This window comes from Trachypithecus francoisi, unplaced genomic scaffold, assembly GCF_009764315.1.
Source record: "Trachypithecus francoisi isolate TF-2019V2 unplaced genomic scaffold, Tfra_2.0 Lachesis_group17, whole genome shotgun sequence".
Classification (NCBI taxonomy): Eukaryota; Metazoa; Chordata; class Mammalia; order Primates; family Cercopithecidae; genus Trachypithecus; species Trachypithecus francoisi.
In genome coordinates, this window is record NW_022681462.1 from 11,941,489 (window position 1) to 11,966,974 (window position 25,486).

Here is a 25,486-nt window from a genome sequence, read left to right on the forward strand (position 1 = left end):
TCCTTTTCTCTCCCTCACCAGTGACTTTCTTTTTTTTTTTTTTTTTGAGACAGAGTCTCGCTCTGCCGCCCAGGCTGGAGTGCAGTGGCCGGATCTCAGCTCACTGCAAGCTCCGCCTCCCGGGTTCACGCCATTCTCCTGCCTCAGCCTCCCGAGTAGCTGGGACTACAGGCGCCCGCCACGTCGCCCGGCTAGTTTTTTTTTTTGTATTTTTTGGTAGAGACGGGGTTTCACCGTGTTAGCCAGGATGGTCTCAATCTCCTGACCTCGTGATCCACCCGTCTCGGCCTCCCAAAGTGCTGGAATTACAGGCTTGAGCCACCGCGCCCGGCCACCAGTGACTTTCATCTTCTAGATCTAATGGACAGCTTTTATTGACTCATCAGGATTTGACTTGAAACATTATTTTTCAAGACAAGAGAATTCAGAATGTTTTAAGTTATTGTTATATTTAGACATACTACTTTTTTCTCCTTCTCTGGTCAGTCCTCAGTCTCTTTGCTGGATTTCCCTCTTCTATTAGAATTCCTGAGAACTTGCTTCTGGGCTCTCTGTTCACTTGCTCTATTTATTCTTTCATTCTCATGCCCTTAAATGCCATCTGTGGTATGAGGTGAAGAGCCCCACATTTATATCTCCAGCCCAGTCCTGATTTTTCAGACGTGGGTGTCTCCACTGGAGTGTTTCACAGGTATCTCACTCTTACTGTGTTCAAAACTGAACTCTTGATATTCTTCCAAATCTCTTTCAGTTCTCTCCATTTCAGCAAATGTCTCAGATTCACTCATTTGCTCAAGCTGGAAATCTTCTCTTTTCCTCCGTTAACAGCATCTGCATCAGCAATCCTGTTGCTTTTGTCTCCAAAGTGTATCTTGAACCCATCCTTGCCTTTGTCTCCCCTGCTCCCTCTATAGCTCCAGCTACCATCATCCCTCACCTGGTCTATTGTGAGAATCAGTTTCCCTCCTTCCATTGTCTCTGGCTTCCTCTTAGTCGTTCTGGACACTGTAGCCAGTGTCAGGTTTTTTGTTTATTTGTTTTGTTGTTTGAAATGGGATCTCACTCTGTTGCCCAGGCTGGAGTGCAGTGGTGCGATCTTGGCTCATTGCAACTTCCACCTCCCAGGTTCAAGTGATTCTCCTGTCTCAGCCTCCTGAGTAGCTGGGATTACAGGCATGTGCCGCCATGCCCAGCTAATTTTTTTTTTCTTTTTTTTTTTTTTTAGTAGAGACAGAGTTTCACCGTGTTAGCTAGGATGGTCTTGATCTCCTGACCTCAAGCGATCAGCCCACCTCGGCCTCCCAAAGTGCTGAGATTACAGGTGTGAGCCACCGCGCCCGGTCTTTTTTTCTTCTTCTTCTTTTAAAAGGACCAGATTATGTCATTTCCTTGCCAAAAGGTATTTAAAGGGCTGACAGCCTGGGTTGGAGCTGCTTGTGGTAGGGTTTGAGGGTGATGGTCCTGGGTGGGGGCTGCTTGTGGTAGGGTTTGAGGGTGATGGCCCTGGGTGGGAGCTGCTTGTGGTAGGATTTGAGGGTGATGACTCTGGGTTGGAGTTGCTTGTGGTAAGGTTTGAGGGTGATGACCCTGACTGGGATTGAGGTGGCATTTCTTGCTTTCCTGCTATGACTGTCAAAGCCTCATCCTCTCATCCTCATGAGAGGAAATAGAGAGCCTTGGAAGCCAACATTTCCGTCACAGAAAAAGTATATAGGGCCATGCAAGCCAACTGTAGCTGACTGTGCAGTCCTCCAGTACCTGCAGGCATTGACATTGCCTCAACTTTCCAATATGCCCAGGACAACAAAATTTACCATAAATCTTAGGTAAGGTGTCCTTAGTTAGACCCAGGGATGCATACAGAGTCCTTTGCAGCCAGTCATTCACATAGAGAAGCAAGGCAACCAGGTGATCCTGCCAGAAAGTCTGGCGAATATGGTACCATCTCTTTCTCAGAATTGTATTATCCCTATGTGTTGCAAAACAGTCTTCTGTATATTTTGATTATAAGTTTCAAGCTTATTTTGCAGCACATAACAGGAATTTCTGTTGAAATTGGGCTGCTGACAACTTTTATGAATGCAAACAAAAGCATTGTCAGTCACGCTTTTCTAAGAGAAAGACTCTCAAAGATTTAGTGTGTTTGGTTATTGGTATTATTAGCATGATCTTCTGTTCTTCTGTATCATACCTTTTATTTTCAGTTGCGTCATTATACCTTTATTTTTTAAAAGCCTTCTTTGGACTTTTTGATGTACTTTGAATTGTTGGAATAACTGATTTCATTCTGAAATTTCTTTACATGAGTTTAAAATGCTTTATTTTATTGGTGACTTCTTTGATCATGCCTTTTAAATCTAAGGATTACTGTTATGTGCTTTTAGAAGATTTATGTTAGTATTACCAGATTTTTGTTCACATACCAGTTTGGTTTCATTACCTTATTGGCTATCTGGAGTATAGTAATGTAACTGGATGGAATCTTGGGATATTAATCCTGGCTTTAGTCTACATCATTTAAAACTTTTGGCCTTTTTATGGACATCTGAGAACTTTTGGGTGGGTTTTATGAATATTTTTTACATGATCAAGTTATGGAGTTGCTTCCAGCAAGAGACCTTTTCAGATGTGGATGATATTTGTCCAATATATCAAGCGGAATTTCAAAGCCTATTCTTAACTGTCAGCATGTATTTTGTCAAGAATATGCTACCTTATGGTCTAACAGAGGGAAAACATGGATGGTTAATCTAAATCGCATATCACCCATTTCACTTAGTTAGGTTATAGTGACATCAGAATATGTGTGTATATTTATATTATATATATATGCATCAGAATGGATTTTTCAGTTCTAGAAGTTAAGAAAAATGTTTCCACCAAATATTTTAGAATATTATAATGATGTTTAAGTATGTTGTACAATTTTTAAAAGATTAAATGAGTGAGAGGACCCTATGTTAAAAAATTTATGTTCAACCTAATGTGTGTGTCAGCAACATTTATTCTATCTTGACAGATGATTGCATTGTTAAACTGTACATGTGTACTCTTGTGTTACCAAAACAACTGGGTAATTGGAACTAGTGATTTTAGAGGAAATTAGGTATTTTTTCCTGCAAGTGTTTTCACAATAAAGGATATTTTTCATAATATTTTAAGATACTTGTTATCTGAAAGTAGAATTTTCTTTAGCATTGGTATAATTCCCATCCTCACAAATTCTTAAGATTTTTGTAAACTTTGTAATTTAAATGAAAATTTTAAGTGCTATGTTTTATGTGTAACAAATTTCTAAGCCAAGATTAATTTATTGAGATGACATTTTAATATTATTCTCTGTAGTATGGTTAGTACCTTTTTAAGACATCTTTAGAGGTTTTCATTGCACTTTGGATAAAATCTAAAATTCTTATTTTCTACAAATACTTCGTAATTTTTCTTGTGCCTATCACTCCAGCCCTGTTTGATGCAATTTTCTCCCCTGTTCATCCACATAGGCCTTCTTAGATTTTGTCAAGGGCTCTAGGCGTCTACCTCAGAGCCTTTACATTGCTGTGTCCTAGCCTGGAATACTCCCCTTCTTTCTCTACCTTTCCTGGCTATCTCCAGTTTACCTCTCAGTCTCAGGTTAAATATCAATTCTTCTGATAGCCTTCCCTGGTTCCCCATCAATCTAAATTAAGTCACTTCTGCTACTGTTTCTTATTATGCTTTCACATTCCCAGTTTATAGTTACATTTATGTGTGTGTGAGTATATATTTAATATTGGTCCTTCACACTGTAAGCTCTGAGGAGAAAGGGGAAATGACTGTTTTATCATTTTATATATAGAACCTTTTATAATGCATAGCACAGTGTACACATTCAATAAATATTTGTTGAATGAATGAATAAATGAGTGAATATAAGATTCTGTGTAATCTAGCAAAAACCCATTTTCAAAGTCTATGCTGTTTTGATCCCTTGTAAGCTGTAGAGTTTGCAATCTGTAGGCCATAAATATTTCTATTTGTGGTCTTTTGGAAAGGCATAAAAAGCAGTGATGATTATTAATATACGTAATGTATGAGTAAACAATGTTGATTTATATATTTTGCTTTATTTTACCAGAATGTCTTTGCAAGGGATATGTGTTATTGTTTCTGTTTATACCATGAGAAAAATAGATCAGAATGAGGCATACTTAGAGAAATGATTAATACTGCCCAGGAATACAAAAAGAGTCAAAATCTTATAATATGTCACTTTTATATGTTTATCATAGTAGTTTGTTTTGTTTTGTTTTGTTTTAGATGATGCAAAATTGAGGAGCCTTGCAGCCCCCAGTAACCTTTTTATGGGTCACACTCTTGAAGGTCATAGTGGTGAGTCATGCAATTTCTTTTAAGTCATGTTTGAGTGGTATTTAGACATTTAGGAAGTTTCTACTTAATGCAGAAATGTCAACATTTTAAATAATGGTAATATTTAAAGTACAGATGCTCTTTGAGTTATGATGGGGACATGTTCCAGTAAACCCATTGTAAGTGGAAAATGCATTTAATACACCTAACCTACTGAACGTCATAGCTCTGCCTAGCTTACCTTAAATGTGCCCAGAAAACACTAGCCTACAGTTGGGCACAATCATCTGACATAAAGCCTATTTTATAATAAAATGTTGAATATCTTATGTAATTTATTGATTTCTGTATTGAAAGTGAAAAACAGAGTAGTTGTATGGGCAATCGAAGTATGTTTTCTACTGAATGTGCATTGCATTCCCACCACTGAAAAGTCATTTAAGTAGTACCATTGTAAGTTGGGAGCTGTTTGTAAACATTTCTGTTGAGACATAAGTAATACAGTGTAGAGTCATTCAACTTTTACGTGATTAAACAACATCTTAAATAAATCTAGAAGAACGTAGCTGTTATTTTATATATTGAAAATACTCCTGTCTATGGATGTTATATATATAATCCTTTTTAGAATCTGTCCTATGATTCCAGATTAAAGGAGACTGAAGAGACTGGGCGTAGTGGCTCACACCTATAGTTCAAGCACTTTGGGAGGCCAAAGTGGGAGGATTGCATGAGGCTGGGGTTTTGGAACCACCCTGGGCAACATAATGAGACCCCGTTTCTACAAAAAATAAAAAAAAACTAACCAGGCGTGGCGCTGTGCACCTGTAGTCCCAGGTACTCAGGAGGCTGAGGTGGGAGGATCCCTTGCGATCCCTTGTGGTTTGAGGCTGCAGTGAGCCACGATTGTGCCACTGCATTCCAGGCTTGGTGACAGGGCAAGATCTTGTCTCAAGAAAAAAAAAAAGACTAAAGATTGAGACGTATAACATACAAATGCGTTGTATAATCCTAGATTGGATCTTGGAATGAGAAAAACAAGTGTCTATAAAGGACATTATTTAGACAATTGATAAAATTTGTATATGGGCTGTGAGTTAGATAATAGTATATCAGTGTTAAACTTCCTAATTTGTCATATGGTTATGGAAGAGAATGTCTTTATTTTTAGGACATGTACACTAAAGTATTTAGGGATTAAAAAATGAAAAGTCATCAATTATTCACGTACCCTGGAGGTTTAAGACATGCTCAAGAGTGTTTTATCAATAGAATGGAAAACAGGGGTGAGGGGTTGGCAGAAGAGAGATTATGGGACATATCTACCAAAAATGATAAAAATTTCCTAAACAAGTACTTAATATTGTGTCCTTTGGACATCATTATTTTTGGGAGTCAGGCCAATTGGGTAAACCATGCTTGTATTTGTTTCTATCATCAGGTATATGGTAGTTCTTGTAGCTCGCCATGATAGGTGTCTTCACTGGGATGAAATAGGGATAGATATGAAAAACAGTATTATGCATTGTTATAGAAAATTAGTGATATCAATAACTGCATCCTATGAATAGGTTTTAAGGAATATTAAAGACTAGTTAGCTGTGCAGGAACCATATTGATTTTAACATGGTCTTGGTGTTTATATAAAAATATAAATTTGAAATCAGTTGTAACCTTTAAGTTTCTAAATTGTTTTATAATGTTCTAGGTTCTGTTCAAGTTGTAACATGGAATGAACAGTATCAGAAGTTGACTACCAGTGATGAAAATGGGCTTATCATTGTGTGGATGTTATATAAAGGTATACATTTCTAGGAGAGCTTATTTAATTTTTCACAAGTTGGCATCTAGCTTACAGTATTTGGATGGATAAATAACATCTCCAAAATAGACCTCTTTTACTAACAACAGGAGTTCATCCTGACTGCACAGTGGTAATATTTCTGGATTTATTGCTGCCTACTTTTCACTTTTTTTTTTTTTTTTTTTTCACTTTAACCCTGTTTTTAAGAAAGTGAATTAGGTGATCGTTGGCTATCTCCAAAATGAAGTTAGACTCTTAGCAGAAGAATAGCTTCTACTTGAGATAGCTCTTTTTCCACCCCCCCAGATTTCCAATAAGAATTACTTCCTAGGTAGTTCCAGTTTATAATTACATTTATGTGTATGTAAGTGTGTATTTAATATTGGTCCCTGAGTAGACTGTAAGCTCTGAGAGGAAAGGGAAAATGACTGTTTGTTCATCGTTTTATATGTAGAACCTTTTATAATGCATAGCACAGTGTACACGTTCAGTCAATGTTTGTTGAATGAATGAATAAATGAGTGGCTAGAGTTATCTCAGTAGATGAAAACACATTTAGTAAGAAGTCAAAGAGAATAATTCATTTCCTGCATGGGCCAGTTAGTTTCCTTTTCTTTTATGGATACAGATTTTATCTCAACTCTGACTACTGATTCACGGTTTGTGCCTCTTGTCTACAAGAGAAAGGGAGGGTAAAAGAAGGATTAACTTAGATATACCACTTCTACGAGAAAAACAGCTCATCATACATGTTCTCCTAAGGCCTGTAGCCATCATCTTCAAAAGGGAAGGGTGCCTTGGTTCATGTGTGCTGTTTTGAAAAGTTTATGTGTGCGGTTTTGAAAAGTTCCTGTGTGCTGTTTTAAATGGCAGGGCATACCATTTAAAAAGTCTTCACTAAAGATATGCTATAATACTTTAATTTTTTAAGAAAGTGTGTGTATGTGTGTGTAGGGGATAGAATGTGAAAGTTCAGTGGATTGGAGTAAACTTTGTCTGTTTCCAAGGTAGGTCTTCAGGTCTTCTCTGGGTCTCAGTCTGGATTCTGTTAGCCTGCTCTGACCAGTTATTCCAAATTGCATGATTATTTTCTTGGCTGCAGGCCAGAGTTTCCTATGTTGGTATGTCAAAAAGCCTTTAAGAAAAACAAAAACCGAATAACCTATTTTTTTTGCCTGTAATTTGGTTATGCTAAAAGACAAGTTACATCTCATTCCTACCCTGCATACAACTAGAATATTTTTGTCATTCAGCATTAGAGATGTGGCATCACTAATGTAATATAAACTGATTAGAATTTTTTCAAGCAGGCTTACTTAGGGTTTTACCTAATATGCTGTGTAGTTTTTGGCTTCATTCTCTTTGTGATGGTAACTAATATGCTGTATTTAATATGCTCATAATTATTCATTGGAGAGTTTATGTGTACATATAAAGTTATTGTTACTTGGAGTTTTTTTCTTGGTTATGATCTGAACCATATTGTTCAAGTGGGAAAAGTTAGGCTTTCAGAAAAAGCAGTAGTTTTGGCTCTGAAAAAGCAAAGTAAGTTTATTTTTTAATTGACAGAAAGAAAGAGACAGGGAAAGAAAGAAAGAGGAAACAAAGGATGGGCATTTATTATGTTTTCTGTGATAATCTTTGAAGCAGTTATCAGTTAAGCCCAAGTTAATTTTTCATTGTGTTTTTGTTGGATTTGGAAGCTTTATAGTTTAATGTCTCAGGTTGTAGAAAACTTTGCAGTTATTTATCCCATGGTGTACTTTATAGATTGCTTTCAATTCTTAAGTACTGTTTAATAGATGTGAAAGTTTTGACTTGTAATTTTTTAAATTTGTGAAAACAGGCTCTTGGTTTAAGGAGATGACCACCAATCGAAGTAAATCAGTTGTTCGCAGTATGAGCTGGAATGCTGACGGACAGAAGATCTGCATTGTATATGAAGATGGGACTGTGATAGTTGGTTCAGTGGATGGTAATGCATTGATTGGACATAGAACTAAGATCAATATCTGGCTGACAGTTTTCTTCTTTAGAGATTTAAGTTAGTTATCATATGTTAGCATTCTGATTGAAAAATAGACATAAAAAGAAAATATTTGATATACAATTTGATGACGTTCAAGAACTGTTCTTTGGTTTTAACCATCTGTTTTTATGTATATTCAAGGAAAAAAGTCTGTTTTTTTATTTTCTACTGTGGCATTGAAAAAAGTGAATTAACTTTTCAGCATTATTTTAAACATGCCTGCCTCATTATGTAATTTCTCTTTATATTGGTTAGTCTGTACATATACGTAGACCCTAGTTTCAAAAACTCTGTGGTCATTTTTATTAAAACTGAACATGTCATTGTTGGTTGTAGTTTATAGCCTTAAAAACCCACATTTTGGCCGGGCGCGGTGGCTCAAGCCTGTAATCCCAGCACTTTGGGAGGCCGAGACGGGCGGATCACGAGGTCAGGAGATCGAGACCATCCTGGCTAACACGGTGAAACCCCGTCTCTACTAAAAATACAAAAACTAGCCGGGCGAGATGGCGGGCGCCTGTAGTCCCAGCTACTGGGGAGGCTGAGGCAGGAGAATGGCGTAAACCCGGGAGGCGGAGCTTGCAGTGAGCTGAGATCCGGCCACTGCACTCCAGCCTGGGCCACAGAGTGAGACTCCGCCTCAAAAAAAAAAAAAAAAAAAAAAAAAAAACCCACATTTTTCAAATTCTAGTAATAGATAAAACTGGGTCTTCTGAAAGTCTGCACCTTTGTTTTAATTTGAAACTCTGTAGATAAATAATATATTTTAAAATCATTTTTATTTTCTCTCTCATGCGCGTGCGCGCTTTCTCTCTCTCCCTCTGTGAGTGTGTGTATGTGTAACTTCATGTATTCAACAAATGTTTCTGAGAGCCTATAAAGCAACAGCTATCATTTTAGGAACTAAGGGTACAGCAATGACCAGACCTAGATCAGGAGAGATGGATAAGTAACCAAGAAATTACAGTACCCTGTGATAAGCGCCAAGATGGGGAAAATACAGGAGCATGTAGAAGTGGCCACCTAATGCAGACTTGGAGGGATCAGAAAAGGCTTCCTGGAGGAAGTGATGCTGATGCTGAGGCATTAGCCACAAGGTAGATTGGTATGTAGAATGTCTCAGCCCTAAGAAATAGCATTTGAGGAGGTCCAGAGGAGTTGCACTTAGCTATGTTTGGGCCACTGAAAAAAGTTGATTATCAGTAGGGTATAATACTAAAGGTGAAGAGTAGTATGCAGTGAATCTAGAGAGAGAAACAGAGGCCGGATCATGCAGATCATAATTTATATTAAGGTGTTTGGACTTAAGTCCAACAGCACTTGGGAGGCCAATGAAAAGTTTTAAGAATGGGAGCAATGTGATAAGATTGTTCCTTAGAAAAAGCTCTGTGCTACATATGAAGAATAGAGAAAGGAAAGAAAGATAATGGGCAGCTGTATCAGGAAACTACTCTGGCAATTCAGGTGAGAGATTATGGTGGATGGTAGCCATCCAGGTAATGACAAGGGAATGGAAGTAAGTAGATTTTAGACATACTCAGGAGGCAGAATAGTTAAGATTGGGGATGAGAGGATGGAAGTCCCCAGGGCAGTATCCAGAGTTTCAGCTTGGGCAGCTGGATGGATGGCAATGCCTTTCATTAAAATAGTGTGGAGAAAGAATGATTTTAAGGGAAAATTTCTCTATTGGATATGTTGATTTTGTCATGCCATAGGCCATTCAAGTAAATCTATCCAGACCGTAGTTAGACATACATATCTGCAGCTCAAAAACATCTGTGCTGAACATAAAATTTTGGGAACCACCAGCATATGCATGGTAATTTAAACCATTGAAGTAGTTGAACAAAACTTAAGGGCATTTGTAGAGTTAAGATTCAGCAATACTTAGGCTGGGGATGGTGGCTTATGCCTACAGTCCCAGCACTTTGGGAGGCCAAGGCAGGAGGATTGCTTGAGCTCAGGAGTTTGAGACCAGCTTGGACAACATAGCAAGACCTTGTCTCTGCTGAAAATAAAAAAGCAAAGTATCTGGGTGTGGTGGCACACTCCTGTAGTCCCAATCACTTGGGAGGCCAAAGTGGGAGGATTGCTTGAGCCTGAGAGGTTGAGGCTGCAGTGAGCCATGATCTTACCACTACACTCTAGCCTGGGCAACAGAGTGAGACCCTGTCCCGGTGGGGGGGCGGGGTGGTAATCAGCAACATTTCAGGGATGGGCAGAAGAAGGATGTTGAAAAGTAGGAGTCTTGGAGATAAAGGAGTACATGGGCTAATGGCAGCAAAGAGAGTTCAAGAAGGAGGGAGTGGTAAAAAAGAAATGTGTCAATTGGCTTGGCTTTAGTGACGTCCATGAAGGCAGTTTCTTTCTTTTTCTTAAACAACAGAAATTTATTTTCTCGGAGTTCTAGACTCTGGAAGTCCAAGATCAAGGTGTCAACAGGTTTGGTTTCTTCTTTTTTTATTTATTATTTTTATAGATTTAGGGGGTACAAGTGCAGGTTTGTTATATGGATATATTGAATATTGGTGAGGTCTGGACTATTAGTATATAACCATCACCCAAATAGTGTATGTTGTAGGCAGTTTCAATGGAGTTGCGGGGCAGAAACCAGATTGGGAGGGGTTAAGGGTTGAGTGGGAGTTGAAGTGGAGACTATAGGTGTGAGGAACTCTTTCATGAAGTTTGATTGGGAAAGGAATGGTAGAAATAGGTAGTAGTTACAGGGGGAACTTGGGGTTAATAAGAGTGTTTATTTTATTTTATTTTATTTAAGCTGGTGGTTTCAAAGAGAAATAGATCTGCATGTGTTTAAATCCACATAAGAAAGGCCCTGGAGTGAAGAGTTTAATGAGAAAGAGAAAATGAGAGTAGTCAATAAAGGGAGATCTTTGCAAAGGTAGGAAGGGATTAGATCAGAGAATACATAGAGGAATTAGCCTTAGACAGGGGACTGACTGGGGAAATACCTCTTCTTTTGTATTAGTGGGTAAAGCAGAAAGTGTAAGTGTGGATTCAGTTATGTTCTGAATTGTTGAAGATGGGAATGAGGAATTTGTTTTTTGGGTGCTTTTATTTTCTTTCCAAAGTAGAAGATGGGCTCAACTGCTAATTGGGAGTGAGATCCAGCATCAGAGTTTAGAAGAAAGGGGAGAAAGTTTGAAACAGCTACTATTTCAAATGTCTTTGCAGGTATTTGGCACATATAGGTGCTCAGTAAATATTGGCCAAATAAATGGAATGAATGCATGAATGCTGTGAAGAATTTGCAAGATCTTTAGGAAAACAAACATTTCGAAAGCAGTTGTTGGAGGATCATGGCCTTAAACAACTTTTAATAATGTTTTGTTTTAGGCAATCGTATTTGGGGAAAAGACCTGAAGGGTAAACAGCTATCCCATGTAACATGGTCTGCGGACAGTAAAGTCTTACTTTTTGGAATGGCAAATGGGGAAATACACATTTATGATAATCAAGGAAATTTTATAGTAAGTATGTGTATCATCAGTCTTGTTTATATAATTTTATATGATCGTACATATCATTCATCTTTGTATATACATTTATTTGTTATGATGGTTTGTGTAAAGTCTTCAAGTCAGAATTTTTTTCTTTTTCCCAATCATCTAAATTTTTTTTTAATTAAATAAAATTTTGGTTTTCTCAAAGCAAATTAGTGCCACAAGTTAGAGTGTAACTTTTAGTTCCATTTTTTTTGGTAGGTAGAAAGGACAAGATGTCAGTGCATTTAAGCAGAGGGATAATGAGTAGGGCGATGTGCAGTTTAAGTTTTTTAAGTGTCTTCTGTTATCTGAAGCCAAAGTTTACATGTAGATACCAAAGGGTATTTTTGTAGCAAGCTACCAATGGTTGTTTGTAAAAAGAATGACAGACTTAAATGGTAAGTGAGAAAAATCAATCCCTGGAAAGAAGGTAAAATAGAATAGGATCAGTCAGCATAATCTGGAGAAAAATTCTGGCTTTGCAACGTTTAGCTATAATCTATGATTACTGATGGGGCAGTTTTGTTTTTTAGCAAGGTTTAGGACACTAAGTAAATCCACTCACTGGTGGAAGTAAAATAATGAACTTTTATATGACATTTTGCTGTTTTCAAAGTACTTTCATATACTTGTTATTTGAGTCTCATAAAAACTCAGTGTTTTTTAATCCTCATTTTTTACATGTGGGGAAAATGGACATTTAGGTGATTTGTCCATGGCCTATATACCAGTAAAGTGATTAAGCTTTAATTTGCCACCTGATTTTTAGATTGTATTTTCAGCATTCTTTCTACAGTACTCTATTGAGATTGTATCTATACTGTTCTGTTTTAAAATGTAAAATATTAAATCTAGACAATTTTATTTAGATGAAAATGAAACTGAGTTGTTTGGTGAATGTCACTGGAGCTATCAGCATTGCTGGGATTCACTGGTACCATGGCACAGAAGGCTATGTGGAGCCTGATTGCCCTTGCCTTGCTGTTTGCTTCGACAATGGAAGATGCCAAATAATGAGACATGAGAATGACCAAAGTAAGGAATTTTTCTGTTTAAAAAATTTTTTAAATTTATTATTATTTTTTTCTTTTTGAGATAGAGTCTCACTCTGTCACCCAGGCTGGAGTGCAGTGGCACGATCTTGGCTCACTGCAACTTCTGCCTCCCGGGATCAAACGATTTTCCTACCTCAGCCTCCCGAGTAGCTGGGACTACAGGTGCATGCCACCACGTCTGACTGATGTTTTGTATTTTTAGTAGAGATGGGGTTTCACCATGTTAGCCAGGATGGTCTCGATCTCCTGACCTCGTGATCCACCTGCCTCAGCCTCCCAAAGTGCTGGGATTACAGGCGTGAACCACTGTGCCTGGCCTCAATTTCTAATTTTTAACCTTTTTTTTTTTTTTTGCGACAGGGTCTTGCTCTGTTGCCGAGGCTAGAGTGCAGTGGTGCATTTTTGGCTCACTGCAGCCTTGGCTTCCAGGGCTCCAGGGATCCTCCCATCTCAGCCTCCTGAGGAGCTGGGACCATAGGTGTGCACCACCACCCCTGGCTAATTTTTGTATTTTTCGTAGAGACAGAGTTTTGCCATGTTGCCCAGGCTGATCTTGAACTCCTGGACTCAAGTGATCTGCCCGCCTCAGCCTCCTAAAGTGTTGGGATTATAGGCGTGAGCCATTGTACCCAGCCCTGTTTTTTTAAAAACGTGGAAAGTTTTAAAAGTATTTAAAAGTTGTTGTTAAGAGTATAACATTCTGTAGGCTACATCTTTTCCCACAGTGACCTCATTTTTCTCTTTTTGACTAGATCCCGTTTTGATTGACACTGGCATGTACGTAGTAGGCATCCAGTGGAACCACATGGGCAGTGTGTTAGCTGTGGCGGGCTTCCAGAAGGCGGCCATGCAGGACAAAGATGTGAACATTGTGCAGTTTTACACTCCGTTTGGTGAGGTAAATGCATTCAAATTTGTTCTTCTTTCTTTCTATTTAAATGTGCAGTGAGTAAGGTAGGGGAAAAAAGAACAAAGGAAATGGTGTAATTTCTTTTAGGGATATTTCATCTTCATAATATAAATCTTTGTTGTATTTTATCATGGAATTTTATAATCTTATAGTTTTATAATTATAAAATAAAAGTTACAATTTTATACATTCAGAAAACGAGAAGTTTGACATAAGAAATCACCATGGAGCAGTTATTTTGAATTCTCTGTGATCCGAATATGTGTCTCTTTTCATAGCCAGCTTTTGAGTAGTATTTAGTGTAATATAGTTGTTTCAGATTAATTTTTCAGATTTTTAGTGTGATATTTTACATGTGTTTAGATATTAAACATACATATCTGTCTGTCCTTCCTCCAAACTTCTAATACTTTTAATTTGTTGCAAAGTAATCAATTATTTGAAGAAAATTTAATAATTAATCTTAAGTGATGCTACATTAAAATACAAGCATTGTTTTCATAAATGTACATATGGGTATTATCCTTCTCAATAGTATTTTTAATAAATTTAATTTTAAAAGAGAATTTTCAGAAGTAGCATTGGAAAACGTCAAGTAGAATAATTAATATATTGTGAATTTTAAATAATTTAGGAAGTGAGAGCTTATTAATAACTAAGCTTAATACGTTTTTTGAATATCTTATTTTCTAACCCAATACTATATTTTGTCCCTTTTGGATACCCTGTTGGCTTTTATAAATTCACCATAGACTACAGTGATATGTATTTTTGGCTGCATAAAAGCCTGTACCAGTTGTTTTAATATTATTTTTGTGTATTTTAATAATTTCTTTTAGGGCAAGAAATGATGTCTTCTGATGCTTTTGAATCAGTATCTCAAAGTTACCCAGTAGAAGATACTGTAGAAAGTAGATGCTCCCTATACATTGTCAAATGACAATATTTCTGGTAGATGTAAAAGTGAAGGGAAAAAAAAAAGCATAGTTTTCAAGGTTCCTAAATAATTAAAAATCTGCATTCTAATTATTTCTATATTTATAACCTCCTTCTTAATTAATGTTCTTTATTGGTTATTTTTGTTGATTGCCGTTTACTTATTTATCATCATGTTTTATCTGCTTATTTTTGTTAGTACAGCCTTCCCCAGGTAGAAAAACATGGGTTCTAAAGTCTGTTTTTTTATCTTGCAAAATAATGTGTTAAGTGTTAAACTGAAACTGTAAGTGGGTTTTGGTCTAGCTGTAACTGAAAGTATTTAGCATAGTTCCTCAGGGCATAGTAGTCAGTATTTTCTGAGTGAGTGAATATATGGGGAATTATTTGGATCTGTGTTATTGTTAAGGTAGGAAAGACAACCTGGATGGAAGTTATCTAACAATTTAAACATAATGATTTAAACTTAAGGAAACCTCAGAGAAGCATTTGCTTTTAAATTCTGAGGTCCAGGGGCTCCTGGTTTTTGCACTGTGGTCTTAGCCATGGTAGGAGATAACAGAGCATAGGGTTTGTAGTCAAGTTGATCTGGCATTGAATTCATTTTCTACAGTGTAGTTTGACATAGAGAAGTTATTTAGGCTCTGAGACACAGTTTAGTTATTTTCAGAAATAAAGGAAATATGTCATGGTGCTGTTGTAAAGATTAAAGGAGATTACAATGAGGAAATGCCTACACAGTGCCTGGCACGTAATGAAGGCTTACTAAAAGGTGGTTTTCTTTCCTTGCTACTGCCACATCCTGACGGGTTTGTAGTTAGAAGATGGCTGTATTCTCTTCCTCTTATGGATGGATCAATACCAAGAGTACTGTAGAGAGCTTGCTGGTTCCCCTTTAATTTCATACAGGTAGCAAGACAGATAGATCAGCCCTTCGTAGGTTAAAACTTTGAGCTTTTTCTTCCATTGGTTTCCTTGGCAAAATGGAGCTCAATACATTTTTCTTACTCTATTACGTGCTGCTATGACAGAATACCACAGACTGCATAGTGTATGTTAATAGAAACTTATTGGCTTACAGTTCTGGAGGAGGAGAAGTCCAGTATTGAGCTGCTGACATCTGGTGAGGGCTTTCCTGCTGCATCATTGCATGGTGGAAGGAAGAAGGGCAAAGAGAGTGCAACAGAGAGACAAGAAGGGACCTAATTCCCCTTTGTAAAATGGCAGTAGTCCCAGCCATGAGGGCCTCAGGCTCTGATCACTGCCTAAAGGTCTCATCTCTCAATACTGTCAAAATGGCAATTAATTTCAACCTGAGTTTTGGAGAGGACAGACATTCAAACTATAGTAACATTAAATTTGACCCTAGAGTATATCTACTTAGAACAAGGGATACCAGCAAAGTTCATTGAAATTTTGGGATTATATCATTCTGTCAAATGAAAGGTATAGATTAAAAATGTTTGGTTGTTTTATAGCCACATTAAAAAAGTGTTTGTATTCATTTATTCACTCATTAATTTGGTCATAAGAAGTACTATTAGTATATGAAAAAATTAATTTGAATGTATATTTATTGGAGATATATATTGACTATCAGTTTATCAAATAATCTATTAATGGAAAGGGAAATAAATGTGAATATGATGCAGTTAGTACTCTTAAGGAGCTCATTCTCTAATTCTTTGGAACCATAGAGTCGGAGAAGGCAGGACTCGTTGAGGAAGCAGTATTTGAGCTGTATCTTGATGGATGAATAGGCGTGCTCCAGGAGGACAAGGACCAGTAAGGACAGGGGAGCTGTGAGGAAAAGAGAGGGGGATTTCAGGCAGAAGGGATATTGTATAGGCCAGAGGTGTGGAGGCAGAGTAGTTCCTTCATGAGCAGGCACACAGCAGTTATGGCTAAATAGTGGGATATTAAGCCACATACTATGGTTTTGGATAAGATGGGAAACAGGCATTGTATGCCATGCTAAAGAATGTGATAGTGGGGAGTTACTGATTTTTAAAAGTTATTAAACCTTTTAAAAAGCAGGGTAAGTTATGATTAGATCTGTGTTCCAGAAAGATAGTTGTGACAGCACAGTAGAGATTGAATTGGGAGGGCAGAGGGGGAGAATAAGGAAATAGATGAAAGGTAAGACTTAAAGTTAGGAAGCTATTACCACAATTCAATCCATTAAAAAGGTAATTACAGAGAGTGGAAAGGAGTAAAAGCAATAGGATTTGGTGACTAGTTGGATATGAGGGGATGAAAGAGAAAGACAAGACTTTATGATTGAATTTGCTAATATATTTCGTTGATTCTAAGAAATGTAATTTTTTATAACTCTAAAATGAGGAGGCATCTTATAATCAAAGTTGCTGTATTTTAATTAGCAATGTGTTTTTTCCTTTCCTTAGTTGTACATAAAAATGCATGTTTCAGTCTATGGCATTTTAGATTTGATGACATTTGCTATTGAATTCTTCGGATATAGTTTGTAAGTTTTTCTTATATGCATGTTTTTCATTATAAAAATTGAAGAAACATGATTTTAAAGTGAGTAGTAACTTTTCACAAAATAATGTTCATACCACTTTTGACCTTTATGAAGTGATTGGTGGTAATTTGTATTTAATTGTTATACTTTAGGTTAAAGATAACTTTCTTTTTCAGCATCTGGGTACTTTGAAAGTTCCTGGGAAGGAAATATCTGCACTATCTTGGGAAGGAGGTGGACTGAAAATTGCACTAGCTGTTGATTCCTTTATATATTTTGCAAACATTCGACCTAATTATAAGGTAAATATTAAGAGCAGTTGTAAAATAAACAGTGTTTCTTACCAAATAATTTTGTTATCGCTCAAAGTGTATTCAAAGCTGTCTTATTTTAGGAGCTAGCAGAAAGGAAGCCTTTTTGTGTAAAGACCTTAGACCTAGTAAACTTTTCTAGAATACTATATATAGTTAGTAAAATTACTCCATGACTCAATGTCTTAGCCAGAAACAGATGGTACATTCAGAGGAGTAATTGAAGAGAGACTGATGAAACACTTATTACAGAGATATGGGCAGGGCTAAGGGGAACAGCAAGGGATGATAAAAAGTAGCACCCAAAGATTAGCATCAATGAGAAGCCATCACCAGCCCTGGGCCTGAAGGGGCAAGACAAAGGAGTCAGGCTCCTGGAACCCACAAGAGCTGTGGCTGTGCAAGAGGGGCTGCTCTGCAGGAGCCCAGACCTTGCCAACCGGCCAGGCAGAGAGGGATTTGGGGAATAAATATTCCAACTCACCTCTCCACTTGCTGGTGCTTTCTATTGGCGAAACCCAACTGGGAACCAGATGGCCAGGTAGCCCAGGTGATGGAGTTCGTAGAAACTAGGCTCCAAGGCTCACAGCAGGGTAGAGAAGGGCAGAGAATGGATTAGAAGGAGAAAATGAGAATAAGCAGCGTAATATATAATCAGTATTTTATCTTGAATTTAACATTTGATCCAGAAGCAAGCTCTCAAATATGAGATTGATCTGGTAAACTATTTGTTATAAAACTCTTCTATATTTAATTTTTGAAAGGTGAAGGACCTTAGAGAAATGGCTGATTCTAGGACTAGGGCAGGGAAAATACAAGGTAAGCCTGAAACAGTTTATAGTCCCAGCAAGTAAGGAAGTGCTCAGACAACAAAAGGATGGGGAAATGTCAAAAGAACACGAAAGAGCTTCCCAATGGCCAAAGCTGGAGCACTTTGAAGAATCAAATAAATGATGTATTATTTTATTGTGACCCAAAGTATAAATGCCCAAGAGTTGATGCTGATATAGATGGATTATTTGAATAAATAAATAAATGGGAGAGAAGAAACAAATCTTCCTTACAGAATTATTCCAGTTTACTTAGATATTGCCTTCTCCAGGAGGTGGAACATAGTCCACTGTTCCCCTGGCTTGAGTGTGGCTACACTTAGTTTCCAAAGAGTAGGGTATGGAGAGGGGAAAAAAATAAAGTAGCTTTATATTGGTGAAACTTGGCAATCAAACCTTGGCCAGGTGATAAAGGTTAACATCATTAGGAATGCCATGTGGATATCACATACCCCCTGATATGGCATGATAAAGAAGTGCACTTCGGTTCTGTGCTGGTCTTCCTAAAAACCTGAAGTCCAATCTAAGCATGAGAAAAACATCAGACAAACCCAAATTGAGGGACAATTTACAAAATACTTGACCTCAAATACTCCTCAAAACTGTTGAGGTCTTTAAAAACAGGGAAAGACTGAGAAATTGTCACACCCCAGAGGAGCCTAAGGTGACATGACTAAATCTAAGTATCCCAAATGGGATTCTGGAATAGTAAAAGGACATTCGGGAAAAGCTAATGAAATCTAAATAAAGTATGATATTTACTTAATAGTAATAGTAGTATAGTTAATAGTGATGTTGATTTCCTAGTTGTGACAAATATACCATGGTAATGTAAAATGTTAACAATAAGGGAAATGGATGAGGGGTATATGATAACTCTGTGCTATCTTTGCAACTTTTCTGTTCATCTAAAACTATTTTAAAGTAAAAAATTTATTTTAGAAAGTAATCAGGATACAAAAAGCTAAACATGGTTTAGCTTAGTTTGAATGGTAGACACAATTATGGTAATATCAACATTTTAAAAATATTTTTAATATATATATTTTCATTTTTTAATTCAAAATTAAATATAAACATGTTGGGAGGATTAGAAGGGAAAGCTGTAAGTGTGTAAGTTCCATAATCAATAGATAATGTGATTCAGAAATAAATACCAGAATAGTTGCAATTGAAGAAGTTGTACACGGCCATTCCAGACAGCAAATTTGGCAGGGGGTTCTGCATTTGTTTTTGTTTTAAATAAGCCAGGTAGGATTATTTGACCATATATTATGTGAATATATTACTCTGATAAAAGCAAATATAAAAAATATGGATGGGGTAAAAAGGCAAAGTGACTATTTTTGAATTTTGACTTGGAGATCCACAATTGAAACTTTGACAGGGATCATGCTACCTGTTGTCCCCTCTCCAGCAGCTATTATTGATTACTGAAAATTTTTTACCATTGAAGCTTAAATCTTACCAATTAAAATAAGGAAAGTTAGACAAACTGAATTTATATTTGCAGTACATTCTTTGTTTTATAAATCTCTATTATTTTTATAAAAGGTTGAATCTGTCTTCTCTTTCTGAAGAATATATTTTGTCAGCAGTGATAAATATCTGCAATATTTCGAGAGTAAAAATAAAATAATACGATTTTGCTTCCTAATGCTAAATAGTTCTTCTGCCTTTCAAACTCCTTCCCTTTCCTCCTTCCTTTCTTCCTAGTGGGGTTATTGCTCAAATACTGTGGTTTATGCATATACCAGACCTGATCGTCCAGAGCACTGTGTTGTCTTCTGGGATACAAAACACAATGAAAAACATGTTAAATATGTGAAGGGTCTCATTTCTATTACTACCTGTGGCGACTTCTGCATTTTGGCTACAAAAGCTGATGAAAATCATCCTCAGGTAGGTGTTTCTTGATATCTTAAGACATAGATGGGCTAACTGCTTGGCAGAATTGGGTTATAGTTTTCTACCTTCTCAAGCATGGCCTCTACACTGGCAAGTACATTAAAACATTGGGTCTGTTGGCGCTATTGGTCTAGACCAATTTTGGAAAACTCTGTGACTCCATTGATGCCGTGTCCCTGATTTTTTTTCTTCAAGCAGCTAATCACACGGCAGTTCATACTGACTGGTTCAATACTGAAGCTTTTTGTTTCTGAAATATATTTAAAATACCACAGTCCTTTTTCAAGTTAAAATTTCATGAGCAAAAATGAACATCCAGATGTCTACTATGCATAAATGCTGAAGAAATTATGCAGCAATGAACACTTATGGCAGTTTGGGTAGCTTTTGACATTGAGAAATCTTTTATTTGGAGTTATATTGCTGTAAAAATTAATATATCATAGCATAACATAAATAATATAAATATGTCTTTTAAAAAAGTATACTAACAACTTAAATATTTGCAGAAGTATGTAAATATTTCTGAAAAGGACTACTGATGTCTTTAGCTGTGTTATCAATTATTTTATCCCGTTAAAAAGTAAAGAGTTTTTTCTTAAAGGTGACTCTTTGAACAGCCATGTTTGGTGGTATTCTCTCCTGAAACTTGCTAAATGACAGTAAAGATGTTTTTTAAAAAGTCATAAGCCCAAGGGTCCAGAAATGGAAAGGAAATGGCAACAACATTTTGTAGGTTAGAGTAGGTGGATTAGCGGTAATTACCTTAGCAGACCTAAGAAAGCTGAATCATAGCCATTCGGGGAGAAAACAGAGGCAACTGGCTTACATCACGGGATTCCAAAGAGGCACAGGACTTGGGGGTACCTGGTAGGAGAAAGAAACAAGCAAAAAAGCAATTTGGAAGTACCAGAGATTATGCAGAAAAGAGAAAACTTTTTAAAAAAACATAAGAAGAAGGTGATCCCACTCCCCTATACTGAGTCCATAGGCAGCTGCCCTTCTGCCACCTACAACGACGGGTTTACTCTCCAGAGAGGATCAGAGAGTCTCTGTGCTGAAGAGCATCAAGCAGAGCTGAGGGTGGGGGAACTCTGCTGAAAACAGGACAATTACATTAAAAGCTTCCTATTCAACATGACCCCAGTCTTCTTTTCCTACTTGGTTCCCAGAACACTGGCAGCCAAGCATTGAGCTTTGAGGTGGGAAGTCTTCTCAGGAGAATTCGGCCTGTTCAAGAGAAAAGCTTTCTAAAGATACTGAGATCGGGAGTCCCCAAGGAAGTAGCCCTGCCCATCACTTTACAGTAAAGACGCCAGTCAGTGAGGCTCACTTATAGACAACTCTGTTCCAAACAGCGTTTCAATGTCTGACTCTTAAATATAAGCAGTTAGACAAGGATTACCAGACATTTGAGAAAAGCAGCTAAACACAAGTAGAAATGAACTTGGAAGAAGCAGAGACTATGCAGGAAGGACACATCTGAAAAACATTATTTCGGGGCTGGGCATGATGGCTCACGCCTGTAATCCCAGCACTTTCAGAGATCGAGGCAGGCGGATTACCTGAGGTCGGGAGTTCGAGATCAGCCTGGCTAACATGGTGAAACCCCATCTCTACTAAATATACAAAATCAGTTGGGCATGGTGGCTCACGCCTGTAATCCCAGCTACTTGGGAGGCTGAGGCAGGAGAATTGCTTGAACCCGGGAGGTGGAGGTTGCAGTGAGTCAGGATCGCGCCATTGCACTCCAACCTGGGCGAAATTGAGACTCTATCTCAAAAAAAAAAAAAAAATTATTTCGAAAGAACCATCAATATTACCCTCAGAGAGTTAAGAGATATTACATCCATCAAATAAGAAAAGGATACCAGAGGGCCGGGCGCGGTGGCTCAAGCCTGTAATCCCAGCACTTTGGGAGGCCGAGACGGGCGGATCACGAGGTCAGGAGATCGAGACCATCCTGGCTAACACGGTGAAACCCCGTCTCTACTAAAAAATACAAAAAAAACTAGCCGGGCGAGGTGGTGGGCGCCTGTAGTCCCAGCTACTCGGGAGGCTGAGGCAGGAGAATGGCGGGAACCCGGGAGGCGGAGCTTGCAGTGAGCTGAGATCTGGCCACTGCACTCCAGTCCGGGCGACAGAGCGAGACTCCGCCTCAAAAAAAAAAAAAAAAAAAAAAAAAAAAGAAAAGGATACCAGAAAAGAGGAAGTTTTTGGAAACTAAAAATATGATGACCATAATGAAAACTTTGGCTGGAGGATTAGAAGGTAAAATGAAGGAAAACACCTGTAAAGTAAAGCAAAAGGACAAGGAAATGGAAAATAGGAGTGAAAGGATAAAATTAGAGGACCAGTCCCGGAAGCTTAGCATTTCAACAATATTTCTAAAAAGAGTGAACAGGCCACTTTGGGAGGCCAAGGTGGGCGGATTGCCTGAGCTCAGGAGTTCAAGACCGGCCTGGGCAACATGGTGAAACCCTATCTCTACTAAAATAGAAAAAATTAGTGGCCGGGTGCGGTGGCTCAAGCCTGTAATCCCAGCACTTTGGGAGGCGGAGACGGGTGGATCACGAGGTCAGGAGATCGAGACCATCCTGGCTAACCCAGTGAAACCCCGTCTCTACTAAAAAATACAAAAAACTAGCCGGGCGAGGTGGCGGGCGCCTGTAGTCCCAGCTACTCGGGAGGCTGAGGCAGGAGAATGGCGTGAACCCAGGAGGCGGAGCTTGCAGTGAGCTGAGATCCGGCCACTGCACTCCAGCCTGGGCGACAGAGCGAGACTCCGTCTCAAAAAAAAAAAAAAAGAAAAAATTAGCCAGACGTGGCAGCGTACGCCTGTAGTCCCAGCTACTCAGGAGGTTGAGGCAGGAGAACTGCTTGAACCAGGAGGCGGAGGTTGCAGTGGGCTGAAATCACACCACTGCACTCCAGCCTGGGCGACAGAGTGAGACTCTGTCTCAAAAATAAATAAATAAATAAATGAAAATAATAAAAAAGAGTGAACAGGCAAAATATACAAAATATAGGGGAGGAAGTATGAAAAATAATTCAAGAAAATTATCCTTGATGTTCTGGATTGGAAGTGCCTAGCTCAGTGAATAAAAACATTTCCACATCGAGACACATCATTGTGGAATTTCAGAACATTGGGGAGAAAACAACAATCTTACAAGCTTTCAGAGAGGAAACACAGATTTCATAACATCAGGGATCATAAAGTGACATTCTGCTTGTCAACAGCAATGCTTTGGAGAATTGCCTTAAAATTTGGAGGCAAAGTGGTTTTCCATCTACAGTTCCATGGCTGAAGTCAACTACTATTAAATATGAGGGTAGCCCAGCACTTTGGGAGGCCAATGTGGGCAGGTCACCTGAAGTTAGGAGTTTGGGACCAGCCTGGCCAATTCGGCAAAACCATATCTCTACTAAATATCAAAAATTAGCCAGGTGTGGTGGCAGGTGCATGTAATCCCAGCTACTTGGGAGGCTGAGGCAGGAGAATCGCTTGAACCCTGGAGGCAGAGGTTGCAGTGAGCCGAGATGTGCTACTCCACTCCAGCCTGGGCGACAGAGTGATACTTTGTCTCAAAGTGTAAGTAAATAAATAAATGGGTGGAATACAGACATTTTTAGATGTGTAACTCACTAAAAATTTCCCTTCCAAGCTTCCCTATCTTAGGAAGTTACTTTAGGAAATAGTCTAACAAAATGAGGAATAAACCAAGAAAGCAGAAGAAATAGTAGAGTGGACACCAGTGAGGAAGAGTGTACCAGCTGACCTTGGTGCAGCGTGTCCAGTGAGTCAGAGGAGAGAACGTCAGAAGGCTCCAAGAGAAATTCAGGGGGATGACATTAATAGACTACCTGATATATTTGAGCCCTTGCAGCAAGATATACATAATTCAGGGATTATTGGGGATTTCTGTTAGTAATAAGCCTATAGAAGACTAATCAAAGAGAAAAAATACAATTATCAACTACAGAGAAAGAATATGCTTGAAAAGAAAATAAATCATGATATACTTGATGACTGAGTTGTGAATAGCATTTACATAGTCAAAATGATGTAATCACCCTTTTTAAACTTAAAACACCTTTTAACTGAAGTATAATAAACATACTCAACCCTAAATTTTGATCTGACAAAATGGCATTAAAAATAGAGAGAGGGATGGAAATGTGCCCCTGTGTGGAAGGGGTGGGGTGGAAAAGGGAATGAAAGGAAGCTAAAGACTTGTCATTTGTAGTGGCGAGGCAAGAGCTAATGGACTAAATTGAAATAAAACAAGTAGCAGTGTAAACACGTTACTTAGATTTGTGGAGGTAATAGCAAAAGGATCGGTAAAGGGAGCAGGAAATGTGAACTTAGGGGGAGCTGCCATTTTTTAGTAAGAAGCCTTGTGGATCTATTTGATTTTTGAAACTACTAGCATGTATAACTGATAAAAATGAAAGATGTATTTTAAAAATACAATTTATTTGTGGTATTTCGTGGCAGTAAATAAGCTTATTTTAAGTAGTGGAAGAGTAAATTATGATTTTTTTAAATATAATTTTTATTATTTGGTTTATATTTATGAAATTAATTCAGTGAGTTCTTTTTAGTTTTTAAAAAATGTTATGGGTAATAGTAGATGTATATTATCTATGGGGTACCTGAGATGTTTTGAGTAATTAAACAAATTTTAATCAAATGCTGAAAAAAGAAAGTCTGTATTAATAGTGCATAAAGAACTGGTTTATTTGAAATTGTTGTTCTAGTCAGGAAAAACATCTAAGTAGAATAATATTCTTAGTGCGAGATACTGAAACAGAGACTAATAGTAAGAAAAATGAAATGATCACTTTAAAACAATGTGATGTAAAATGTGCATTATGCTTGATTATTTTCCTAATATTGGTCATTGATGATTATTTGTATATAAGCCATTTTCATTAGGTCGAATCATGTCTTTTTTGAGTTAACTGAATTTTTCTGAATTTCTCATGTCATTTATATATTGCTTCAAAGGAGGAGAACGAGATGGAGACATTTGGTGCAACGGTAACAAATGAAATTAGCTCTTATATAACTGATCATAGGATAAAAATGAGTTTTGAGGTTATAGCTGATCAGAAACTTTAGAAATATGAGGGAACTTCAGAAAGTTCATGGAAAAATGGAATTAACAGATAAAAATAAAAATAGAAACTTTTATTTTTCAACATAAGCTCCATCAAGGTCAAGACATTTTTGTAAGCAATAATACCAGATATTTAGTCCAGCCCAAAAGAACTGAGGGTCCTAGGAATTTAACCATGTCAATGCAGTCTTTTTTACATTATTAACTAAAGATAAATGGGTACCCTTTAAGGATTTTTTAAG

At 37.6% G+C, this 25,486-nt stretch overlaps 1 protein-coding gene across 6 annotated transcripts in view; it reads left to right on the plus strand.

The window, feature by feature from the left end:
• LOC117099702 (WD repeat-containing protein 35) overlaps positions 1-25,486 on the plus strand; it is a 124,627-nt gene that overhangs the window by 3,753 nt on the left and 95,388 nt on the right. The window contains exons 3-10 of one of the 6 annotated variants that reach the window (XM_033239170.1): positions 4,297-4,368; positions 6,056-6,148; positions 7,998-8,126; positions 11,535-11,668; positions 12,553-12,718; positions 13,491-13,636; positions 17,246-17,371; positions 19,927-20,112. In XM_033239170.1, the coding sequence (XP_033095061.1) occupies positions 4,297-4,368; positions 6,056-6,148; positions 7,998-8,126; positions 11,535-11,668; positions 12,553-12,718; positions 13,491-13,636; positions 17,246-17,371; positions 19,927-20,112 (1,052 nt within the window). Of the gene's footprint in view, positions 1-1,355; positions 1,400-4,296; positions 4,369-6,055; positions 6,149-7,997; positions 8,127-11,534; positions 11,669-12,552; positions 12,719-13,490; positions 13,637-17,245; positions 17,372-19,926; positions 20,113-25,486 lie in introns of those variants that run through there. The other 5 variants (XM_033239176.1, XM_033239178.1, XM_033239168.1 and 2 more) reach the window with 5 other exon arrangements.